This window comes from Ailuropoda melanoleuca, chromosome 15, assembly GCF_002007445.2.
Source record: "Ailuropoda melanoleuca isolate Jingjing chromosome 15, ASM200744v2, whole genome shotgun sequence".
Taxonomy (NCBI): Eukaryota; Metazoa; Chordata; class Mammalia; order Carnivora; family Ursidae; genus Ailuropoda; species Ailuropoda melanoleuca.
In genome coordinates, this window is record NC_048232.1 from 90,960,630 (window position 1) to 90,985,379 (window position 24,750).

Consider the following 24,750-nt stretch of genomic DNA (forward strand, 5'->3'; position numbering starts at 1 on the left):
CCCCCCCCCCCCCGTGCCCCCCCCCCCCAGGCCAGGCTGGAGGAGCAGAGACGGAGAGCGCAGTCCCTGGGGTGGCGATGCCGGGCGGGGACTGCGCACTGGATGTCCTCTCGTGGGCCGTGGGCAATCAGGCCGAGTGGGGCAGCTTTCCCGTCCCGCGGAGGAACCTGAGGTGGCCTTGGTGTCTGCAGGGTATTTCATTGGGGCCTGTGCCGCCGCCCAGCGAGTTCCAGGTGCACCCAGGGCCCCACGCCAGCCAAAGTCCCCCAGCCCTTTGCGTCCTTTTACTTCCCTGCCTCTTTGTGGGGGGAGGGGGGAGTAGGAAAGACACACCCATCCTATTAATGCCTTTGCTCCCAACAGATTTCGGAAACCTAACCTATTATCTTTACTTGGTTTTAAATCATCTTTATTTTGCACTTAACTTCCCAAGATAACCCAAAAGTGAGGTTCTGCTCTCACTCTGCATTAGCTGTGGGCAGTGGGGGTGGGCAGTTCCCCTGGGTGGGGAGGGGTCTTTGTGCCCCTCTCTAGTCTTCACTAGAAAGGACAGGTGCTCACCATCCCCACCTTCTCATGGCCTCACATAACATCACAAAATAAAGGATGGCCCTCACCTCCACCAGCTCGCCTATGCTTTACCTCTCATTTTTTTTTTCCCCCAGAACCTGGGCAAAGAGATCCCTGAGAGACCCCAAAATAAAAGAGGCCACATTTACATATTAGCATTTATTGTTCAGGAAACACTAAACTACACCAGACAAAAATGAAAATGGACAGAATTACAAATTGTTAAAACCCCATTTGCCTGGATTTCTCAAGCTCTCTCTGAAATAAAGTACAAGCCAGTGTTAAGCCCCCAGGCATCTAATTCCCACGCTAAGACTCAGACTTTCTGGACACCCAGCACAATGTCAGCATGGTCTGTGCTGTTTCTGTGGCTCCCGTCCCAGGCTCCTGAGCAGACCCCCCAGCCTCCTGGCCTGGAGGCCGCAGCAAGGGGAGGGGACCTGGGCTGTGGCCGGGCTGGGGTGGGGGGGCTGCGTGCATGTGTGCGTGCAGGAGAGCCATCACTGCCATTCAGAGGACAGTCCACTCCCCCGTGTTTCATCTGCTTTCCTCCTGTTTGAAAGTGACCCAGCTCATTGTGAATGCTGGTAAACACCGGCCCCCAGTCACTTGTGCACCCAAACGAGATACCAGGGAGGATCCTGGAATCCACCCCCCTGGTCCACACCCGGCCAGCCCCAGACAGTCCTCACTCACAAGCTACCATGAGGTACTTCTGCTCGGGAGGCGTGAACACAAACACCTCCCCACCGAGCAGAGCGCTGTCTCGCTCCTTCTATGCCAAGAAGCCGTGGGCAGTCTTGTGAGGGAAAGCATGGGCCCCAGGACAGCTCCCGGAACACTTTCGGAGGTGCTCCCAGCTCACGGGGGTTTATCAGCACCCATGTCAACAGGGAAGAGCTAAGTGTGCTTCCAGAAATTCCAGGTACACTCAGGGGACGAGGAGGAGGCACACAAACTAATGTGGGGACATGATTTTAACTGAAGCAAATGTTCTCACACCCACACTGTCTCTGCTGTCAGGCAGGGGGGCAGTGACAGATGGAGCCTGGGCCCGACCTCAGGTGAGTGAGGTTAAGAAATGGACTGGGCTGGAGGAGACCGCACAGAGAGGACCCCGTGAGGGTTCCAGGGCCATCTGTCTGGTATTTTGAGCATGGTAATGGGAGTGGAGCCAGAACCCGTGACAGGAGGGAGGGGACCCACCACACCCACATCACCAAGGCCAGTGAGACCGGAATGGGGCCCAAGTTTTCAAAGCCTTGTACGTGGCCCCACCCCAAAGAATACTGGGCCATGGCAGTGGCTAGGGTCATGCTTAGTGTTGGTGTTGACAAAGGGCTCAGGAGCTGGAAAGCACCTGGCGCAAATGCAGACCTCCACTGCCGATTCGGGTCTCTGCACAGCAGGCGTGACATAGGCAGGAGTGCCATGGAGCAAGCAGGGTCCTTCTGGAAGGACCGGGTCATGCAGAGGGACAGCTGTGGGTGTGGGGGCTGCCCTGCACCCACGGCCCTGGGCATGAGGGGCTGCTGGCGGGCTGGGCTCTGGTCCAGGCACATCTCGAAGACAAACCCCGAAGTCCGTAAGACCCACGTGGGGCTGCGCACAGGCATATGCTTATCTGTTCAACAACGGACCAGGGAAGCTGGCCAGGTGCTGGAGGAGCACACAGGTGCTGGCCCCACATCCGAGGCTGCGTTATCAGCCTGGAGGGTCTGGCTCCGCACGCCGGGCCTCGCCGGCAGGCCTCACAACATGGCACCCCAGGGCCCAGGACCCGACTGACTGATAAGCACAAAATAGTCCACACTGCCTACCTGAGAATTATACTACTCTAAGACATGAAAACTCCAGCTTGCAGCCTGACCTGGACAGAGGTGAAGGGCAAGTTAGACAGCAGTAGCTAGCGGACAGCGAGCCAGGTGGGGCCCTGCTCTCGCCTTGGCCTCCCCGCCCCGCGCTCACTGGGCCATCTGCACCACGACAGCCCTCCACGCTTTCTCCTTGTCGAACTCCTTCAGGGGGCTTCTGGGCACCTGTGGCCAAACAGGCAGAGTGTTATTTTTCCTGGGCCCCCCGTGCGGCACCAGGCAGGTAGGAAAGCTGCTAACTTGAGAGCTGTTCTCAGCCTGAGACAGCATGGGAAACAGCCCCAGACCTGGGAGGGGACACAGGCACCCCTGCTGCTCCACGTCCCACGTCACCTGCAGGAACACAGCCTGGGCAGGGGTGGGCTCTGGGGCGGGGCGGGAGGCCGCCATGAGTGTCTGCCTGACAGCCGAGGAGACAAGCATCTGCATACAGTAGGTGCTCAATAACTACTCCCTGACAGGGCAAGGACAGACACCACGGTGCAGGAATAAACGGGGCAGGTGAGGGCCTCCAAGCTCTTCCTGGGGGCGGGGGACCGGCACCCCCACAGAGAAGGGGCGTGACAGCCAGGGAAGGAGAACGCTTGAGGCCGAAGTCACCAGACAGGAACAGGGAGGCCAGCGGCCAGGCCCCTGAGCCTCTCGAACCTGGTGGGAGCTCTCATTCACCAGACTCTGCCCATCGGTGTCCCCACCCAGAACCAGTGGGTCTCACAACGCCGTCCTGTGGGAGACCAGCGTTCACCGGAAAAAACAAGGAGAGGACATCGTCTGCAGATGTCAGTGCAGGAAAGTGCAGGACAAGATGGAGAAGGCCGGGGTTGCTGAGCAGGGGTGACGGCAGGAGCACAGACACGCGCACACAAAGGCCCTGGAGGACGCTGCAGCACCAGGGCCTCCCAGTCCACAGGGTAAACACCTCTGGGGGGGCAGCTGGTGGGCAGCACACTGACCCCCAGCCTTCCAGCTATGGGGGGGGGGACAGAGTATTGTCCAGGTGGCCTTGAGCCTGGCAGAGGGGCTGGCATGACTCTCTGGAGCCTACCGGCCAGAGGTCACTGCTGCCAACCTGTAGGGGCTGGGTGGTGCCCCCAAAGGCAGCCAGGGAAGGAACTTCCGTGACCTGTGTGGACCCTGAGCAACTTCCTGTCCACGTGTGTATGAGTAAAACTGAAGGCGTTCAGGCCACGGTATCTTTCCAGGAATGGATCTGTGTGTAGGGCCACCCCACGAGCACCGGCGGTCACCGTGCCCGAGGCCACTCACCTCCCCCGCGGGGCGCTCCTGCTGGCCGGTGGGTGCGGCACCCCAGGACGCGCCCAGCTTGAAGCTCACGCACTGGATGACGGTGCCCGTGTTGAGGCCAGCCTGCAGGAGCAGCTCCAGCATGAGCAGCAGATGAAGCACGTCGTAGGATTGCTGGCGAGAAACAGGGAGGTGAGCGGCGCGCCTGCCCGGGCTTCTCAGCCACCGCATGGGGAAGGCCGCTCCCTCCAGCCAAGGGAGGCGCTGCGGGCCGCGCTGGGCCCGGGGAGCCCTCCGGGAGGGAGTACCCAGGTGAGCTGGGGTGACTCGATGCCAGGTACGTGCACTTCTGCGCTAGGATTTCTGTCTCATGACTGGGAGTCGAGGAAGTCGATTCTGCTCTAGGTTCTCTTGTCCTGGGTTTGACAGATAACATAAATATGGCCCACAGGCAGCTAAGCCCTTGAGTAGCCCCGGGGCTCACCGCCAAGTCTCCCATGCCCCGAAACAACCACCAATAGAGCCATGTGTGGCGACACAGAGGGAGTCCACGTGGGGAGAAGCCGTCTGCTCTGGGGTCCCTGGGCAGCGGCATACAGACGCCATCAACGGATTCTCCCAGAGCTGAGCCTGGCGGTGGCTGGAGGGAAGAGGTCTGAGGACCGTCCAGCAGGGGTGATGGGAGGCAGGGGGAGCCTTGGCAAGCAAAGCGTCCCAGGGAGCCCCCAGCCCTCCCACCCACAGGTGACCTTTGGCAGAGACGCAAAGCAACCAGATGTTAGCACAAACCCCAGCTCCGTACCACGTCCCTGTGGAAACACCTCTCCTCAAGCTAATGTATAAATTTAACCACAAGCCCTGTTTTTAAATAAGAAGGTGCTTTCTGGAGCCAGGCAACTTGATTCTAAAACGCACACAGAAAGACAAACACGCAACAAAAGAGAGGTAACCCTGAGGAGCAGTGGTCAGTAGTCAGGCAAGTAGCTGGCCAGATGGTGAGGCCGGTCGCCAAACTTCCATGACGGGAACAGGGCGGCACCAGACAGACATGTGAGACCGTCAGGTGCAGAAATGGGCTCCGACAGGGACAGAAGCTCAGCTGTGATCAGGGCGGAGAAGGGGGCGTTCCAGCCAATGGTGTCTGAAGCCGTCCAGAGGAAAGGTCCAGGGTAAAGTCCCGCCGGACACAAGCACTAGCCTTTCTCATTGCAATGGAAAATCCAGAAGTGCTGAAGGAAGATACTGACAAACTTAACTACACGAAACAAACAAACAAAAACCACAGCTGCCACGTGGAGACCCCCATCTGGACCCTGTGCTGCAGGGCACTGATCTCCCAGATACTGGCTGAGCTCAAAGCCCCTGGAAAGCGGGCAAGCCATAAGCCGACTCCACCGGGAAGGACACGCCAGCACCACCAGGCACAGTCCAAGGGCCCCCAGCACTCGTGTCCAGAGACACGCCCACGGCAGCACACCGGGCTTGTCGCCTCGCCCGTGGACAGGCCTCCGTGCCAGGCTGCGAAGAAGGCCAGCGCTGGGAGGGACCTCCTGTGAGGGGGACTCGTCACCTTCTAACCAAACTACAGACGTGTCCCCCCTCCGACCCCTCAGTCCCGAGCTAACCGTCCTAACGACGCACCAGCCAGACTCGGAACCCCCTGTGCACTGAGGAGCTGTTCCTGACAGCGGGTAGCTGGGAGCAGCCTGTCTCCGCCCCGGGACCCGGCTGGGGCCTACGTGATGGCAGCGTGTGCTCGTGTGAAGGACACAGGAGAGCTCCCCCGGGTACTGAGGAACAGGACAGAGAAGATGAAATCTGAGCACGTGGCAGACCTACAGTAGCACCATGCCCAGAAAGGGGCCAGCTTCGTCACAGACCCATCACCTCCTAAGCGGGTACGAGGAGGCCGTGCACCTTCCCCGCAGGGGTGCTGCCGGGGGGACGCGCCGGAGGGCTGGGAACACCTTACGTGTGTTATACGAGAGTCACTACGTTCTGTGTTATCAGGAATCAAGAGTTTGGGGTAAGAGGAAAGGGATATGAATATAAATAACACAAGTTAAAAAAACCCAAGTACATAAATTTTGAATTGGAAATACAAACTCAGGATCTTTAAAATCTACATTCCTCAGCTCTGTCCAAGGAAGAGGCTTAGAAGCTATGACGCCCCTGCGTGAACGAGGGCACACAGCCCCCAGATCCTGACTTCTGTGCACGGTCCCCTCTGAAGAGGCCTGGGCACGTCCAGGTGGCGGCAGGACGAGGTGCTTGCAAGCCGGGGGCCGGCAGCTGCTCCCTCCGGCCATGGCTGGGCCAGCTCGGGCACCGGAGAGAAATGGCTGCAGCACCGTAAAATAATGAAATCCCTGAGCCCTCAGTGGCGCTCAGGAGGAAAGGGCACCACCCGTCACACCGCATGCCAGCTCACCGGGGACGGGGGCACGAGAGCCGGGCATCCGCCACTTTCCTCCCTCCTCAGTGTAAAACAACAGCTCAGGCAAGGCCAGCAGCCAGGGCCAAGCCCACCCAAGATGCCGGACGGGGCATCCGCAGGTGCCCAGCTCACACCGCGGTCATGGTTAGTTCTCTCCTGCAAGAACCCCACCCCCGGCCCGAGCACTCCGGCAGCCGCTGCCAAACCAGGAGGGAGGTGACAGCACGTGCTCCTGACCACACTCCCACCGGCATCACAGGAAGCAGATCCACACGTGGGACCCTCTCCCAGACACTTGACCTGGACTCCAGAACGTCAGTGTCACGGGGGAAGAGGCGGGGACTGTGCTGAATCGAGACCCGAGGGCAAGCTGTGGCCCTCAGCCGAGCCCTGCTCAGAAAGCTTCAGCCGCGAGGCACACTCCTGGCACGGCCCACGCACGCTGCCTGAAGGCGCCACGGCATGGGGCTGTGTGTCGGAAGCAGCCCCCTTGGAAATGCCTAGGTATTTATGGGGAAGGCTCCCGTTGTCCGACAGCCGACAGCCCCTTTCAGCTGTTCCCGAGAAATGACACGCGTGCGTGGGTGCTGCCAACCGCCGGTGTGAACACACGTGTACAGACAACGTGGAAACTGCTGGGGAATCTTGGTGTTTACTGCAGGATTCTTCCCGTTTTTCGTATATTTGAAATTTCCCATCATAAACATCTGGAAGCAAGGCATCTAAGCAGTAAGCCTGGTGCGTGTGTCTGTGCCCGCGCGCAGACTCTGGAAAGTCCTAGTACAGGCATGTCCGTGTGCGCCAGGCCCTCAAGTCTCCTCCAACTTACCTATAACCCAGCACGGTTCCAACAAGGTCGTCACACGCCTAGAGCAGTAGCGGGTTGAGAGAGACTGGAAGCAAGAAGGGCTAAGAAGCCCCAAGAGCGCCATGAAGAAGGGGTGTCCAGGCGGGTTGTGGGGCCACCGAGACCAGGCAGAACGGCCCAAACTTAGAAAAGGAGGCAGCCTGTGTGGAACAGGGCTAGGGCGGCCTGGGCATCAGAGCCGGTGCACAGACACCTGGCCATCACACGCGGGAGCAGGTCCGGCCCCCGTCCCGGGAGACGCCTTGCACGCAGCCCCGGGGGCCGCAACACCACGTCTGCCCAGAACTCCTACCTTGATGGCGGGCGGGTAATCTCTGAAGATCTCCAGGACCCTCATGATGCTGAACGACAGGTACCCAGAGGCGGTGAACAGCAGCGGGGACGCGAGGCTGCAGATGGCAATCAGCACCTCCACCTGACGGGAAGCAGGTGCGAGCACGGCTCAGCCAGCGCGCCGGGGCCGGGAAGCCGCGGCCTGCATGGAGCGGGTCGGCATCTGCCTCCGGGCTCTGCCTGAAGCTCCCGTGAGGCCCTGCGCTGGGTCTCCAGTGAACTCCAAGCACGGCTTGTGTCACGCGAGTCCCCCCAACCTCTGCACAACCACCCACACTGTTGGCAGAGTGACTCGCATGCAGATGGCCTCTCCCGGCTGCCCTCGCCCCTTGCCCGTCGGACAACGATGCCCGGAAGGTCTGGGCCTCCCGCGGGTGCTGCAAAGGACGAGCGCGGGGTGTTGGGGCCCGAATTTAGCAGCTGTCCCTGTGAGACAGCGGACCACCTGACAGGACGCCGGGATGCAGGCTGAGGCTGGCGGGCCAGCGTCCTCCTGCCTTTGCGGAGACCCAGCACTCTCTCCTGACTCCACCTGTTTCCACAGACAGTCTGCCCTCGGAGCCGCACGACACTCACCAGGCCTGCCCTGCTCAGCCCCTCAGCCCAGTTCAGAGAGCCCGTCATGTGGCGGCCCCGAGAAGGAGGCGGGGCACCTGGGGACAGGGCCACACTTACCAGACACTTGCTGGGACACTCGGCTGTGACGTGACTGGCAATGGCACTCGGAAAGCACTAGGAGGAAAGAAACACGGCGTCAGAGGGGGTGGCTGAGGTCAGCTCCGGATGTGCTCTCCTGTTTCCAGAGGCGCATCCCTGGGTAGGGTGGGGCCAGGACGGGTCAGGGGGAGCGGGGTGGCCTCTCCGAGGCTGCGGAGAAGCTGGAGAAGCCGCCCCAGGATAGCCCGCATGCCCCAGAATCGCTCCGTGGCTGAGAGGAAGACGTTCTCCGGGACCACCCTCAACCAGCTCCCCAGCGGGAATTCCACACAGGTGCACGGCGCTGCCTGTGTCAGTACTGCTCCCGACGCCCAGTCATGTCCCATCCCAGGTGTTCTCTGTTCCTGGCTCGGGACGCAATCGGGACCCTGCTTTGCATTTATGAGCCTCCTTGACCAGAGACCCTCGTCCTCCGTCGATAGACGCAGGCATTTCTGAAGAGCGCAGCAGCCTGGCCTCGGCTGGGTCGACTCAGGGAGCCCCAGGACCCCCACCATGCTGACTCTCCCCCACTGCACAGGCACCCCTGCCCCTGTGTAATTGACACACATCTGCTGCTTCTTGCTCGAAGGCACTGATTTACTCTCACGCCGTCCCGGTCACGCAATCCCGGCAGAGGGAAGCACGGCAGGAAGACAAATCCTCCCTGAGGGTCCCAGTGCCGGGCCCGCTGAGTCCGCTGAGCCCGCAGCCCCAAATGTGTCCAAGCTCCAGTTACCCAGCCACACGCCCACACAGGAAAGGAAGTGACCATGGCCTGGGTGGCAATGGCTCGGACCCCTGGGCCCTGGGACGGTGTCTGCACTGGTGTAGGGCTCTGGCTTGAGGGTGAGCGGGACACAGGCAGGCTCTGCAGCGGGACGACTGAGAGCGGAGCAGCTCTCTGAAGGTGTTGCTGTGGCCATGAAAGGGGAGCCACAGGGTGTGGGCATGGCTGCAGAGGTGGGAGGGCCGGGCCAGCGGGTCGGCTCCCTCTAAGGAGCGTGGGGGCGAAGGTATTCCGAAAGGCTCTCTGGCTGGAGGCAGAGGGGGGACTGTGGTGTGGAGCAGCCAGTTGGAAAGAGACTCTGTGGCCCCAACAAGCCAACAGCAGGGATCAGGTTTACTGGGTGGTTCCTCCAGCCCCAGGCCCTGGATGGGCAGGAAAGTGGCCTGTGGCCGTGGGCTGTTCACACACACACACCCGGCCCAGGGACGCTGCAGGGACAGGCTCTCAGCCAGGCCCTGAGCCCTGGAACCCTGCCTGGTCTATGACCTTGGCCTCTCCCACTGTCCCCAGACCACTCCTCCCCACCAGGGAAAACCCCACCCCCGTAACCCTTCCTCTCCACGCCCTCCTGTCCCCCCAGCCCCTCGCCAGTTCTTCCACCTCTGGGGAGTGAAGGGGGGGCATCTGCAGAGAGACGGCCCAGGGAGGCTGGTCTGGGGGCGACAGCCACATCCTCTGAGCGCGTGGTCACCAAGCAGGTCAACGGGGCTGCTCAGGAGAGTCTCTTCTCACCACCAGCGTGAGGGGAGTGTTAGGTATCTGTGCTCAATGACTCGAGGATGTGCTCCGTCACCTCCGAGGTTACTCACGCAGCCGCACTCGTGGCCCGGGGCACCCACTGAGGCACGTTCTCTTCTATGCAAGCCCCACCTGTGCACCGGCAGCCAGCAGCCGGCTGCCTGGCTCCATCCACGTCCTCCCCACCTGCTCTCTCTCCCCAGGCTCCAGTCCTTGGGGAGCACCTTGGCCATCGCTCCCAGGGCTCGGTGAGGTTGGGCACGAGTACCCGCGGTGTCACTCTGACCCCTGGGACGCAGCAAGAGTCCAGCCCCGGCATCCAGAGGAGACGCCAGTCCCCGCCTTCCCGCAGCTGAATGCGCAAGCTGTCGGGGCAGCATCAGGAAGCAGAGCACGCGACAAGGCCAGGAGTGCTCACTGTGTCCTGTCCACTCACACAGGGTGGCTCTGGACAGCAGGATGGGACAAACCAGCCCCTCCTGCAGGCGTCCCTTGTGACCCAGGGATGCTGCAGAGCAGCCCTGGGGTGACCACGCCCGGGATCGCAGGGCCTGTCCCATGACTGTGGGACTTTGGGTGTGCGGGATTGATCTTCAGTGCTCCCCACGGCGGCGAGGAGCCCACACTGGCCAAGGCTGCCTGTGGCCGCGAATGGGAGACGCTGGGCATTTCACTTGAACCCTGAGCAACATTCACTTCTGTGAGCAACGTTAGAATTGGTCATGAGACTGTGAGGCCACCAGGGTGTACTCACGGCCACTAAGATCCAAAAGAATGTCACTGAGAGGTGTGGCCCCGAGACAGCGTCATCCACATTCAGAGCGATGACCCCACCCAGGACAGCAGAGACGCCAGCAATCACCTCGATGACCTGGGGGGGCAGAGCACGCAGGCGTGTCACCCAGTGAGAGCGTCTCCAGTGCGGCAGGCAGGCAGGGGCGTGAAGAGACTGTTGTAAGAGCTCAGGGTAAAGGAGCCCGCGTGGTGAAATGCTGAGCACAACCTCTAAGAGCACATGGAAAAATGCATGGTTTCCAACGCAAAATTAGTGGGAAAAGGAAAAAAGCATAAGGAAGGACGACGCTCCCACCAATTCAAAGGCAGCAGAAGGCAAAGCAGCTAGAAAACAGAGCAAAACTCAGTATAAACGTGGCAGTGCAGTGACGTGGGCCACACGTGAGGGACTACGTCCACGAGGCCACAGAAGGGACTGCAGTCCCAGGCTGCTGACAGAAGCACCCCCAAACACAAGCGGAGCTGAGCGTCGGGGCAGAAAGACACAGCCCGCGGGGCCAACCGAGAGAGAGCCGTGCAGCTGATCCCGTCCACACAGACTTGATGGCCAAAGCCGGCAGCAAAGGCAGAGTCGCTAAGTGATGAGAGAAGGAAACTTGACCGTGTCTAGTGACCCAAACTCCAAAAGCCCAGCAAAAAGCTGCAGAGCCACGAACAGAAACGATAAACACCGTGCTCAGAGCAGAAGGGCTATCAGAACAGGCGGGAAACACACAAGTCCGGAAACACAAGTAACCAGAGAGGGCGGCCCCGTCACCTACCCTTCCACCAGGGACCCTTCTGAGAGGAAGAGCGATGAATTTAAGGACTCCCCGGGACAGCAGGGGTCATTCAGGACTCTGTGTCACCGCGGACCTACCCACGCAAAGTAAAATACCAGGCAGAAAGCAAAGTCCATCTTACTGAATAGGATTTCAGGACCCGGGCAGGAAACGCCACTTCATACAAGATGCTGGTGCTTTCCGACACAGGACCCTGGAAGGAAACAACACGTCTGGCCTGGTTGTGACTTCGCAGGTGCTGGGGGTGCACCCCAGGGGAGCCGCCCCCCACTCTCGGCACCGGCTAGCCGTGCTCTGAGCTCAGATGTTCTCCCTGCCTGTGGAAATGGGATTAATTCCTGCAATCCCGGTTTTCAAGGTGACACTTGCAACAGACTCGGTCTCTCCATGGAAACGCTGGGGCACTAGTACTGGACCAGAGTCACATAATGGGGAGGTCATGTTGCCTCTTCCACTTTGACTCCCTGAGGCCATGAGCCTTGTGACTCCCTGGAGACGTGGGGCTGCATGGGGGCACCCTGGGGCAGCCTACCCTCCCGCGGACCCCCGCTCTGGGGTGTCTGCTGTGTGCCCTGCGCAGCCCAGGCCTGGACCCACCTTCTGCCTACAGTAAGCCTCGCTCGACCGTGCTGAGATGATCACCGTGGCCGCCATGAAAAGCTCCAACAGAAGGAGCAGAATCAGATTAAAATTTATCTGCAAAAGAGAACACATATGTCCATAAAACTGGATCTCTTCACTTTCATTCTGTAAATGTAGACGATCCCACGGGCAGGTTTGGAAGTCTGTTCAAAGCTCCAAGCCGCTTTTCCTGTCAGGGCCAGAAGCTAGGCACTGGGCCACACGCCACCTCTGACTCTGACTCTCTCTCTCTTCAAACCATTCTTAGCTCAAACGCTGGATTTGGCCATTGAGCTGTAGTCTGCCGACCCGATCCAACGCTTCCTTAGTACGTTTGCCCCTCCTGGGTGTTTAAAGATACGAAAACTTAGGTTCATATCAAAACCTGCGAGCCTTTACACAGCTCTATGCTTAATTGCCAAAAACTGAAGAGACCAGGGCCTTGGGGGGTGACAGAACTGTTCCATATCTTGACTGTGTTGGCAATTACAGGAACCTATCCCTCTGTTAATAATCATAGCACAAAATGTTAAAAAAAAAAAAAGTTAATTTAACTGTAGGATATGCAAACCAGCCCACCCGGACCCCGACCCACTGCCCCACCACCCCCTCTGTGGGGCTCCCACCCTCGGGGCCTCCCTCACCTGCTCCCACCACCCAGGGCAGGTGCCCGACAACCAGGGAAGCCCCAGAGCCCATGGATGGTGTTCACGCAGGCCAGTCCTAAGCCTGTCCACCTGCCTTGTCCGTTCCTTCCTGCGGAAACCACAGGAAGGGCTCCTGCCCTCGTCCCCCTCCCCCGCCCCGCCTCCTGGTGCTTCCCCCAGTGGTCCCCAGCCTGGGCATGGCATGCTCCCTCCTCTTGTGGGCTGTCAGCGATAAGCTATCTGGCGGCTGTCTCCCGGTCGTGGGCCTCACCAGACCTGAGTGGTAATAAAACCTACATTTAAAACCAAATGAAATTAATATGTTTGATCTACAGAATCCTACATGGAAAATAAAACAGAGAACGTTTGTTCTTTTATAGTGCTTGGTGGAACGCTAACAAAAACTGACCATCTGTTGAGCCACAAGATAAGCCTTGGTAAATTCCGAAGAATCTACACTACAGACTGCGTGTTCTGACCGTAACAATAACACAGAAAACAACAGCAAATGAAAGACCTTAAAAAATAATCTCATAGGTTTGTTTCATCAGGGTCCTGGCAAGAAACGCAGGGGCAGCCACGAGCAGGCACTGGAGGAAGGTTAACCAGAGGAACTGGGACGTCGGGAGCCCTACCAGGCTGGCAGCAACCCCTGAGGCCCCGGGGAGGGAGGGAGGGGCCGTGAGACAGGACCCAGCCCCCAACCCACCACAGCCCGGAGGGCTCAGAGCCGGGGAATGGACACACTAAGCACTCTCTAACATCCAATCTCCATCTCGCGCAGGCACACGTGCCGCCTTCCCAGCACAGACGGACAGGGAGGCCGTGCGCGGGAACTGGGCCTGGAGGGGCAGGAAGGGAGATGTGCAAACACCTAGAGACAAACAAGGATGAAACGCTACGTGTCGAATCCGGGACGCAGCTAAGCCAGAGCTCAGAGCCGGCGCAGACACACCCGGGTGAGCGGGGCTGCCAGCTCCCCACGGATACAGCACACCGATCCCCCCACCGGCCAACCCAGAAGCAGCCTGGAGACACGGGAAGCAGGGGAATGACGGCGACCGGGAAAGAGAGAACAGCAACCACCAACCCACCAAGGCAAGAGCTGGTTGATAAGGTTGACAAGATTGATAAGGTAGATACAGTGAAGACTCGAATGAAATTCTGGAAGGAAAAGGAGAAATTACAGAGAGCACACATAAAATAGTGAGCAATATTACAAGCTACTGCATGCTAATAATTTTGAAAAACTGCATGATATGGAGAAATTTTTTATAAAAAGGAAAAAAACAAACTTTGGCACAAGAAGAAACAGAACTTGGATACTAATAACGACGTCCTCCCTTGGCAACAGGTCCGGGTGGAGACAACCTTACAGCCACGTTCTACCCGACCTTCAGGAAGTTCGCTCTATCCCGTCGTTCCTAAACTTGGAAGAGATCAGTGCTGCCTGGTTTACTTTCTGGGCCAGCGTAAGAGGGACGCGTAGGCCCTTCTCACAGGTGATGCAGAAATCCTAAACACGGTACCAGCTAGTCACCCCGTCATGGTATCTACAGTAACGCTGCTGTCGTCAGGGCAGGTGTATTCCAGGAAAGACAGGCTCAACACCAGAAAAATCTATCCATCCAATAAACTAAGCGAGGAAAGATCATCTTACACATGCAAAAACAAACTGCTCAACTTCAACACCTATTTGTACTTTCAAAATGAAAGTCTCATGGTAAACCAGCACGTGAAGAGAACATTATCAACTTGGCGAAAGTTACACATCAAAGATACAACAGAGACTCTTTGGCTGTAACTCATGTGGGGTCAGGAAAAAGACAGAGACGCCCCACTGTTTCCCGCCGTGCTGGAGACCCACCACAGCTACACGGAAAGAAAGAGCCAGCAGGCGGGAGGGGATGCTCGCGGATGACGTGCTCACGTGCACAGCCCACAAAAACCGTGAAGAATGAGAGCTCAGCAAAGTTTCCAGACATGAAGTCAATTGACAAAATACCCTTTTTATTTAAACACTGGTACAGTTTGAACATTCACCTAAGTGAATATTCAGCAGCGAGGGGCACTCTCCCGGTTGATTACTTGGGACGCTGTTGCTCGGGGAAGCTGGGGAGGGCGCCCTGGAACTCTCCTACTATTTGTGCAAATTATTTTAAGTCTTAAAATATTTCAAAATAAAAAAAAATTAATCAATCCCCATTTCTGTACTCCAATAATCCATTTGAAAATATCTTTTAAAAAATAAGACACCCTACTAGCCTCAAAATCTATTAATGAGGGGCGCCTGGGTAGCGCAGTCGTTAAGCGTCTGCCTTCGGCTCAGGGCGTGATCCCGGCGTTCTGGGGATTGAGTCCCACATCGGGCTCCTCTGCTGGGAGCCTGCTTCTTCCTCTCCCTCTCCCCTGCTGTGTTCCTTCTCTCGCTGGCTGTCTCTCTGTCACGTAAATAAATAAAATCTTTAAAAAAAAATCTATTAATGATGTAGGGATTACTTGACCAAGAATACACAGCACATTGGGGCCCTAAGAGAGGACACAGAAGATGATCTGAATATGTGGAGAGACCACATAGGCTGTTAGGCCGCGCATGTGGTGTGACCCAGGAACAGACAGGACAGGCCGCAAGTCATGGACACGACAATTTACAGAGGGGCCGAGGGCGCAACCGGGCAGCTGTGGGGGCAGGAAGCTCAGCTCAGGAGGGAGCAGTAGAGAAGCAGGTGCTCAGGGGCGTCAGGGATGAGACAAGGGGAAGGGAAGTAACAAGCAGCTGCCACCGGGGTCCCCCCGGGACACAGCAGAACGTTGGAGATGCCAAACGCAGGGAAGCCTGTGGGGTCGGAGAAGCCTGAGCAGGCTGGGAGGGCGAGAGCTGGGTGCAGGCAGAGCGCAGTCCTTGGTGTAGGAGACCCTGCGGAAATGCGTCCACGTGGGCCCGCTCATGGCAGCGGGCACCGGACCGAGCCACCTGGACCCACCCCCGAAGAATGCTGGGGAGACCGAGGCCTCCACTGTGGACACGCGCACTCACAGGGAGCTGGGCAGGGGACGGGGGAACAGACGAGCTCTCCCGCACACACCACGTGGGGATGTCACGATGGGCTCGCCCCAGGGAGGAGGCGTGTGGGAGCCCCGGAGTCATGTCGCAACGCGGCTTTCTATTCCCGAGTGTGTGCATGCATGTGTGCATGTGTGTGCGCATGCACACACATCCCCAGACATGGCGGCTCAGGCGTTAGAGCCTCGTGTCCTTGGTGCCACGAACAGTACTTTCAACATGCTGTGGCTCGACCTTCATGTGCTGGGAACCCTCAAGGGCCTGGTTACCCGTGGATTCCTGTACCGTGGCCTGAGTGGGGTGGAGACTGGAGTTCCAGGTCCAGGAGAGGCGGCGCTGCAGCCACGGGCCACTCTCAAGAAGGCTGGGTGGCGTGGGGCTCTCCGCCTTCACTCACCCATTCTGTGTGTTTGGGGGCACTGTCCTAGGCAGTGGACCCCAGAGCACCCATGTAGGGTTGGGGCTTTTGGCACCATATCCAGGGCTGCTGGAGCCATAGTTTCCGGCCGAGTGCACATGTGTCTCCCCAGGGTGTGCAGACGCCAGACTGTTTCCAAAGGGTGTGAGAATCGCCCCGGATGGGAGTGGGGCACCTTCTGTTTTCCATGGCTTCTGCCCACATGATGCTGGAAATGGCATCTCCCTGTGGCTTCCACTGACTTCTAACCACGGTGAGCCTGAGAGTGCCTCCAGCCGCCCGGGGCACTGTGCTTTCCTCCTCGGTGAGTGCTGAGGCAGCCTCCTGGCACCCCGAACCTTCGCCTGTGGATCTGCGGGGGAGCTCCCCACGTACCCTGGGAGGGTCCCCCTTACAGTGTGAGCTCCTGCGTCTGCCCTGACCAGCGTGTTCCAAGGCCAGGGCTGTGGTCTGCACATGTGGGGCTGCTCCGAGATGCACTGGGCAGCGGGAGCTCCCCTGCCTTCTTGGGACGGCTGTTTAAGAATTCCTGGCTGTGGGGTGAGCCCCCAGCTGTTGTTGAGGGGGCTGCCATCCCTGGCCCTGGGTCATTATACGTGCTGGGTCCTGCCACCATCGAGAGGTGCCCCACGTGCACCTGGCAGGACTGATCTGATGAAGATGCCCTAGTTCTCAGTAACACTTTATGATTCTCTACAAATCAGCCTCACGAACCTTCTGATTGATTCCCAGGAACGTCACATTTACCTCTGTGAAATGATTTCTGTATGTAAATCACTGTCCCAAAGCGTTCTCTTGCTGGCACAATTGTTGTAACTGATTTTCACGCCCAGCAACCTTGCTACATGGGCTGAATGTAGGTCAGGTCAGCAGGAATCCCCTCGTTGGCAGATACAGGAGACAGGAGTGTCCCTTGCCTCAGGGGCCTGGCCGACACTTCCTCAGGGCCACCCCATCCTCTTCCTGACCTTGAAGAAAGGGAGTTCAACATTTCCCGTAAAAGAAGGCTTTTTTGTTTGTTTTTTGAGGTCTCTGAGGAGCCCTCTTTGGTAGGAGACTCTTCTCTTCTGGCATCACTGCTTAAACGGGAAGGTTCCACTGTTCTGCGCGGTGCACAAAGTAACACTGCACCTTCCAATCAACAGCCTCACAGGTGTGATGAAATAGGTTATAAAAGAGACGCTCACGATGTCATCAACAAAGCCATCCAGTGGAATCAACGCAATAATCAAGCAAAGACCATTCTCAAAACCATAAATAAAATGCTCAAAACTCGCTGGACTCCAGAGCGAGGATGCGCGTGCGCTGTGTGACCTCCGCGCTTTCCCAGCCCGGCGGCAGCACCCTCTCAGGCCCAGACTCAGGGGGACCAGAGCTCCCATGCGGCGCCTGCAGCAGCAGGAGACCCCACGGCCCCACCCGGGACTCACGTCTATTGCTGAGGGGTTCACGACCAGTTTGCACCCAAACCAGATTAAGCACGTCGTGGTGATGGCGAACGTGGACACAAACAGGATCTGAAAGTTGGGGATCTGGAAAACAAGACGGGGGTCACTGTTTTCTGCATAACTAAAAAAATAAAGGTATCGTTGATCCAAATTCCAAGTCATTAATTAAAAAACCCACGAATATGACACATAAGAATGAGCCGGGGCGGGGGGGCCGCCTGGGTGGCTCAGTCAGGAGAGCATCTGACTCTCGACTTCAGCTCAAGTCATGATCTCAGGGTCATGGGATGAGCTCCACACTCAGCAGGAGTTGGCTTGAGATCCGCTCTCCCTCTGCCCCTCCCACCCCGTGCTCCCACTCTCTCTCCCCTAAAATAAATAAATCAATCTTCAAAAAAAACCCAACTAGTCAGGGAGGATGGCCTGCAGCCCCTCGGGGTGGGGGGAGGGTACAGGAAGCCCTTGTGGGGGGCAGAGGGGCTGCTGGCAGTGGAGGCAGAAACACGCACACGCACGCATGCACACACACATGCGTGCACACACACAAACACACGCACAAACACACATGTGTGCACAAACATGCACGCACAAGGCACACACATGTACACACGCACGCGCGCGCACACACATAAACACACAAAACACACGTGTGCACAAACATGCACACAGGCACACATGTGCATGCACACACACACATGCGTGCACACGCACAAACACACATGTGTGCACAAACATGCACGCACACAGGCACACACGTACGCACGCACACNGCACACGCATAAACACACAAAACACACATGTGTGCACAAACATGCACACAGGCACACATGTGCATGCACACACACGCGTGCACACGCACAAACACACATGTGTGCACAAACATGCACGCACACAGGCACACACGTACGCACGCACACACACATGCGTGCACACACACAAACACATGCACACACATGTGCACAAACATGCATGCACAAAGGCACACACATGCACACACACGCACGCACGCACACACATGGGTGGGTGCCCGTCAGCCCCGCAGGTGGCCAGCGCCTGCTCCCCCAGCCCATGGCCCGGTGCGTCCCACCCTCAGAGGCTCCCCGACAGCTGCGAGCCGCGCCACGGCAGCGACACCCGCAGAGGCCGCACGGAGACTCACCGCACTGATGTTTCTCCGTGAAACCGCGAAGCTCACGATTGCTGAGGGAAGGCACTGAAAAGAAACCAGAGCTCCGTGAGCCAGCGGCGAGTCGCCTGGCGTCCCTGCCTGCAGTGCCTACGCTCCCGGAAGGACCCACCACCTGTCGGCCACACGAGGGCCGCCCGTCTGCAGGCACAGGGGTGCTGCCAGCGGTGGAAGGTCTCACGCCTGTCCAAATGATTTGTTCTAGAAAAAGTTTAATTTTTGTGAAGAGATGAAAGGGACAGATAATGAAAGCTATTCTCGCTGAACACACTCAGAAGCCGGACTGTCACCTCTACCGACTGCACGAGAGTTAGTCTTAGCTTCAGAATTACCCCAAAAGGGAAGCGCATCCCTGTGTGGAGAAGTGGAAATGTTCAGGTCCCAGAGCCCCGAGGAGGTTCTTGTCGGAGACCTCGCAGTTGATCCCCACAGAAGTGGGGGACGAGGAAGAGGGAAAGCGTGCGGTGTCAGGGCAGTGGGGAGGTGGAGGGAAGGGCACCAGCCTGGGTGTCGTGGTCCACGCCACGTGTTGCCCCTCAGGGCACCAGGACCCTCACAGACCCCATGAGCCACGGGGACAGAGCCTGCAAGGGTGGAGGGGGAACTGGTGGGAGCACGTGGCTTGTCTCCCCAGCCTGTCACTTCTGAGGGTGAAGGGCACCACCAAGGATTTTGCTGAAATGTCCAGCCTAGGTCAGTGCTGCCTGGGAGCATCTGGGCCAGACGTCACTGCGACCCCCAAGAAAGGTCACTCCAGTGGTGGCAAAGGGCCACCTAGAAGGCTACAGAGAGAACGGCAGGGGATGGGTCAAATTCTTTCAAAGAGTTTTGTCCTAAGAGAGCAGAGACCGGGCACCCTGCCAGCTCACAGGCCAGCCCGAAGCGGCACGCAGCTGCTAGAAACCCAAGTGCCATTTCCCACCTGGGAATCTGCAGTGTGACACTCGGGCATGCATCACATCCTCCTTGAAACTAAGGTCAGAAGGGGAGCAAGTGACAGCAACAGGCAAATCTCAGAGCATAGAACTCGAACGCACAACCTCAGATCTCGGTATTGGAAGGTGCGACCGAGGAACGATGCTTACCGACCCTGCAGCACATCGTAAGTAATCCATTTCAGAGGGAAACACGTTTCCCAGATAGAGCGAAAACCCCGAAGTCACAAGCAGACAGCTCTGCAAAACAGCAGCACAGTTTAGGTGACAACACGGGCACGCTGGAACATCACGCAGCTCAACGATGAGTTCTCTGACTACAACGGTCTGCACGATGCCAACGTGGACGCCTAGATCCCGCCATACCTGACTCCCCCCTTTAGAATGGCCACAGCCCCCTCTCCCCCACAGGGTGGGACTGAGGGTCTGGCACTTCTCCCCAGAACACACCCTCACCCCAGCCTGTACAATTTCAGGACCTTAGCATCCCCACCCTTAGGGCCAGTCTCAGAGGCTGGGAAACAACTCCGTCCCACGTTCTCTGCAAAGCTAATCCAAGTGGACGGCCAGGAAATGACCGCTCGGTCAGGGGCTGCAGGGCCAAGGGCTTCCCAGCTGTGAGGGGCACCCAGGCCTCACGTCAGGCCTGAGAGATGGAAACGCTGCCAAGGGTGAGACTCTAGTTCTGGGCCAGGGGTCGTGCATGCCCCACTGTGATGGGAGCACGGGGGTCCAGGGGCCTGGGGAACAAGGGAGACCACGATACGCACCTACGTGAGGCGGGGATGAGCAAGGTTACGCGCCTTGGCCACAGGTGGCAGCGGGCAGTGCGCAGAGTCCAGGGACCCGGGAGCAGGGAGGAGGGGTTTCCTCTGCACCCCAGCGGATGGGGGGTCCAGTCTCAGGGGAAGGGTGGCCTGGGGAAGCCCAGTGTAGGGGGAGGTCCCCGCCGGGACCCTAACTCTCAGCCCAGGCCACACCGAGCCCTGGGGTCCGGCCCGAAGAGAGGTGTGTCCCGTGGCCCAGCCCCAGGCAAAGCTGCTGTTGGCTGAAATGACTCCTTCAGTGATCAGGGGCCCACCCAAGCATGTCTGAAGGGAAACGTCCCTGACTGCAGGCCTGAATTCTGCTGGCCCTGTCCCTCCAGCCCCGGGGTTTCCTTTTGCTCCAGCCCCTCGCTTCCCACCTCGGAAACCCTGACCCACTCCCCAGTCTGCCAGAGGTCTGCACTCAGATCACAGCCCCTCCTCCCATCTGTGCAGGGCAACCCCTGACCCCCAGGGCACAACGCACGAGCCTGCAGAGGGGCAGCCGGGGTCCTGGGCGGTCCCAAGCCTGGTGGAGCACGGAGCAGCCACAGCCCCAAGGCCAGCAGCGCTTCCATGGTAGACGTTCACGAACTGAATCCAGAGCGCCCGCGAGGCTCCCCAGAAGCAGGAGCAGCCCCAGGGCCTCACTCTCCCGGGCCGCACGCACTCCCAGGGGACGGCTCGCGGTGGATGATGCCTTCCCGGTTCTGGCGAGGAGCTACTCACCCCCATCAACACGGAGAGGACCCACGTCTTGTGACTGAAGCACGGGGGCAGCCTCGTGGCCAGCTGGAGGTCACTGGGTTTGGCGTCGGGGGTGTAGCTCCCGGTGTCCGGCCGTCCCCGCTCCAGGGCGGGCATCCGGTCGTAGCCGAGCTCCTCCCTGCACTGCTCATCCCGCGTCATGGTGCTCAGGCCGCACACACTGGCATCAGAGGCCACAGGACAGTGGCACTTGTGGCTCTGGGGTCCCCTCGGCTGCCACGTATGCACCGGCAACAAAACTGTCTTTGGGACCACTCTGAAACGAGTCTAGTTAAAGGAAGTTGTTTTCAGCAAAATAAATATCATCCATACCAAAATGGTGTGAATCTGAAGAAAACAAGAAGCACGTAATTCCACTCCCAGTACAACAGTGCCTTGGTGACGTGGGACCCCCCAGCACCCACACCTGCACCTGTACCCCCGAGCTCCGCCTCATTACCAGTCGCACACAGTGCTCGGATCAAAGCACGCTAAGCCGCCCATGGTAGGATCTGAGCACGAGAGCACAGACGGCGCACACGCGGAGCCGTGGACCTGCTCGCTTACCTCCGGTCTCCGGCGGCTTCGGGCCCGGGAGCGCAGGTCTCTGGGCAAGGGGCTGCTGCTACCCAGTCCGCTGGTTTTGGGCTTCCAGCCACGGCTATTTACAGAGGAACAAAAGCCCGGCAAGGCCGCCCTGGAGCCAGGGCAAGGAGCGCTGCTTCCCGAATTTCAATGAGACGAGAGAGTGTGGCGCTCAGCTTCTGGGGCGGTTGTGTAACCACAGGCTAGAGCGGTGCTCCGACCCAAGTGCGCTCAGCGCGGCAGGTGGCGGCCTGTCTCGGTGCCACAGTGGGCCTCACAGCAGAGTAGCCTCCCCGAGCCGCGATCGAGCGCAGAATCCGGGCAGGGTGGGGGCTTGAAACAAGTTACTTTGTATTCACAACCCTTGTAATACACCCCCTTGGGCGGCTGAACTCACCCTCCGTGGCCCCAGAGGAAGACCCCCTTCACGAGGGCACGCACACACTGGCGCATTCAACGCGGCTGGCGCAACCCTTGACCTGCTTGGAACTATGACTCGCTGGTTCCCATGGGCCACCCCGCACTCCCGCTGGGGCTTTTATTTCTGCTCACTGAGCAAAGAAAAAGGATGGGAGTATACTTTTCCCGGAGACACTGGCGCCCTGACAGTTACAGCGACGGATTCTTTGTGGACATGGGAACCATAAAATGGCTCAAATCAAAGCGTTCTGGAAAGCCAGCTCCTCAAACTGCGAGTCCACATAAAGCTTAAGCAGGGCGTTGGTTTTGAAGAATGGACGCTCCCTTGTCTTAGTGTATCCACCAAGCAAAGATGAGAATTCTCACGAACTACAACCTGGGAAGTCAAGAAGGGATTTTGAACAGACTGAAAAATCTCCCAAACTTCTTGACTGTCTTTTTGTTTGTTTTGTTTTTTGGTGAGAGATGGGGGGGTAGGGGCAGAGAGAGAGAGCCAATGTCCAGCAAACGCTGAGCTGAGTGTGGAGCCCGACGCGGAACTCGATCCCACGACCCCGAGATCCCGACCCAAGCTGAAAATGAGTCTGAGGCTTCACTGATGGAGCCACCCAGGTGCCCCTTCCTGTCTTCTGAATAACTGAATTAGTAGGAATAGGTCTGACCAGATCGAATCCTTTGTGCTTTCATTTGAAGAAAAAGTCAAGCAGATTTCACCATCCCTGAGCCCTTCCAAGGTTGCTCCATATGAAAGAATACAAACAGTCTGCCTTGAATCAGAAACTGTGGCACAAACTCCTCGAGGCTCTGGAGTCATGGTCGCTTGAGAAGTGCTTCCTTGTTTCTTTGCCAATACCAGTTTCCAGAGCAAATCCTGCTTTTCACACAAACTATTGTTCCTAAAGTGCCCTTCCTCCCTGTTCTGCCTGCTGAGATCCCACTCGAGTTTTAACATTTTCACTGCCATTCAGCAAATATTTACAGAGTGAACAGAGCAGACCACAGTCCTTCCCACGCAGAGTTTACATTCTAATGGCTGCCCAGGAGCACACAAAATCAATAGGATGCTCTGGACAGAAAGTAAGTCGGGGGGAGGCAGGGCAGGCCTCACTGAGAAAGAGGCGACACACACAAGGCAAGGAGAGGAGTCTCACAGAGAGCGGGAACAGAGGTGCCACGTGCAAAGGTCCTGAGGTGGCCAGGCTGGAGGACGATGGGCATAGCACTCATACGAGGGATGAGGCCCCTGTGGGCATGGACACGGCCTTGGCTTTGACTCTGGGGCGGACCCTCGGGAAGGCTCTGGACATAGGAGCAGCCGGCAGCTGGGTACAGGGCAGGCCGAGGGGCAGCGGGGGAGAGCAGCTGCTGGCTGGGACCGTGGTGGAGCACAGACGTGGTGAGCAGTGAGCAGGTTCTGGATGGATTTGGAAGCACCCACGTGATGCACAGTGAGGACGACGTGATGTGACAGGGCCAGGAGTTCGGGTGCCCGGAAGGCTTCCGTGTGAGCAGAGCAGGTGCAAAGTGTCTCAGCGGACTTGGAGGAGGCTGCCAGGTCTGTTGGGCATCCACATGGACCAGCTGAAAAGCCGAGTTGAAAAGCCCAGAATGCAGGGCTAGTAGATACAGGGAACAGTCTCATGGAGTGTCCATCCAGCTGCAAACCACCCTTGCTGTCCAAGACTCTCCTTCCCGCCCTGACAGGAAGGGAGACCAGGGTCAACAGCGTCTGCCTTGGGCACCTGGTTCCCCCTCAACCCGGGAAAACGCTGGGACCTTCCCCACTCCCGGGTGCGTTCATAGCACCAGTCTGAGATGCGAACTTCGTTGGGCTTCCGAGATGTGGGGGAAGGACAACCTTCGCAGCTCTCCAAGGGCATCATAATGACACTGCACAGACGGATGACCGAGACTCAGGCTGCCCTTGGAGCTACCGAGGGCGGTCACACCGACCCCGGGGGGCCCTGGCGGGCAGAGCGCGTGAAGGCGCCATGTCCACTGCTCCGCACACTGACACGGATGGGAGGGCTCGTCTACACTGCAGTCTCCGACCAGGAGGAAATCAAATTAGGAATTAACCCAAATGCCCAGGAAATCCGCAAGTATGTACGCGTTTATTTCCCGTCTGTGTAAATGAAGAGGATCGCGCGGGTCCACAAAAGTGATAAGGGCTGTGCAGGAGGCAGCTGGTCCGAGCTCCGAGAAAACGCACCTAGTTCTCACCTTAAGGAGCTGGGAAAGCGCAGATCCCACGACAACAAGATAAAGGCAGGAAAGAAGAGAGAAAAATCAGTGAAGAGGTGGTTTTGAAAAGATGGCGAGAACTGAGAACCCTGCGGCTGGAGCACAGAGGCGGCGGGGGTTCTGCGCCCGACGGTCCGCACAGCGGGCCCCGCAGGCGGCAGGCAAGGAACAGGGACACGCCAGGGACAGTGGGGCGCCTCGGGCAGCGCACAGATGCCAGCCCGGGCCCGACGCGAGCTCCCCGCGCAGCAGCCGCGGAACCTCCCCGCTGCGCTCCTCCCAGCGAATCGACGGACCGCGCACAACGGACACAGGACGCCCACCTGCACGAGGCCCCGCCCACAGTGCGACATCACGCGCCCAGCACGGCGTCTCACCCACCAGCACCTCTTCTCACTGGGCGGCATGCTAACGGTCGCCAACCGCCAACCACCAGCTGCTAACGGCCGCGGCGCGTGCCGCGAGCCCATTGGCCAAGGGTGTGAAGCGCAGGCGCAAGCC

The 24,750-nt window shown here is 58.5% G+C and overlaps 2 protein-coding genes across 5 annotated transcripts in view; one reads left to right on the plus strand and one right to left on the minus strand.

Moving 5' to 3' along the window:
- Positions 1–731: 731 nt before the first annotated feature.
- Positions 732–22,389, minus strand: MLC1 (modulator of VRAC current 1). Of its 4 annotated transcripts, none has more exons than XM_002917244.4 (12): positions 21,568–21,932; positions 20,983–21,288; positions 19,598–19,687; positions 18,486–18,539; positions 17,309–17,410; positions 11,726–11,824; positions 11,250–11,321; positions 10,306–10,422; positions 8,003–8,059; positions 7,287–7,409; positions 3,711–3,863; positions 734–2,609 (listed from the first exon to the last, which is right to left on the minus strand). In XM_002917244.4, exons 2-12 carry the CDS (start codon positions 21,160–21,162, stop codon positions 2,535–2,537), a joined length of 1,122 nt encoding a protein of 373 aa, XP_002917290.1. In that variant the 5' UTR covers positions 21,163–21,288; positions 21,568–21,932; the 3' UTR covers positions 734–2,534. The 4 variants fall into 4 exon arrangements, with proteins under 4 accessions (XP_019653072.1, XP_002917290.1, XP_019653071.1 ...); XM_019797512.2 differs by having other exon boundaries at positions 21,461–21,572; XM_019797513.2 differs by lacking the exon at positions 10,306–10,422 and having other exon boundaries at positions 732–2,609; positions 21,568–22,389.
- Positions 22,390–23,256: 867 nt separating this feature from the next.
- MOV10L1 (Mov10 like RISC complex RNA helicase 1) overlaps positions 23,257–24,750 on the plus strand; it is a 70,772-nt gene continuing 69,278 nt past the window's right edge. The window contains exons 1-2 of the mRNA XM_034643699.1: positions 23,257–23,401; positions 24,533–24,728. Coding sequence (XP_034499590.1) covers positions 23,257–23,401; positions 24,533–24,728 — 341 coding nt within the window. The remainder of the gene's footprint in view (positions 23,402–24,532; positions 24,729–24,750) is intronic.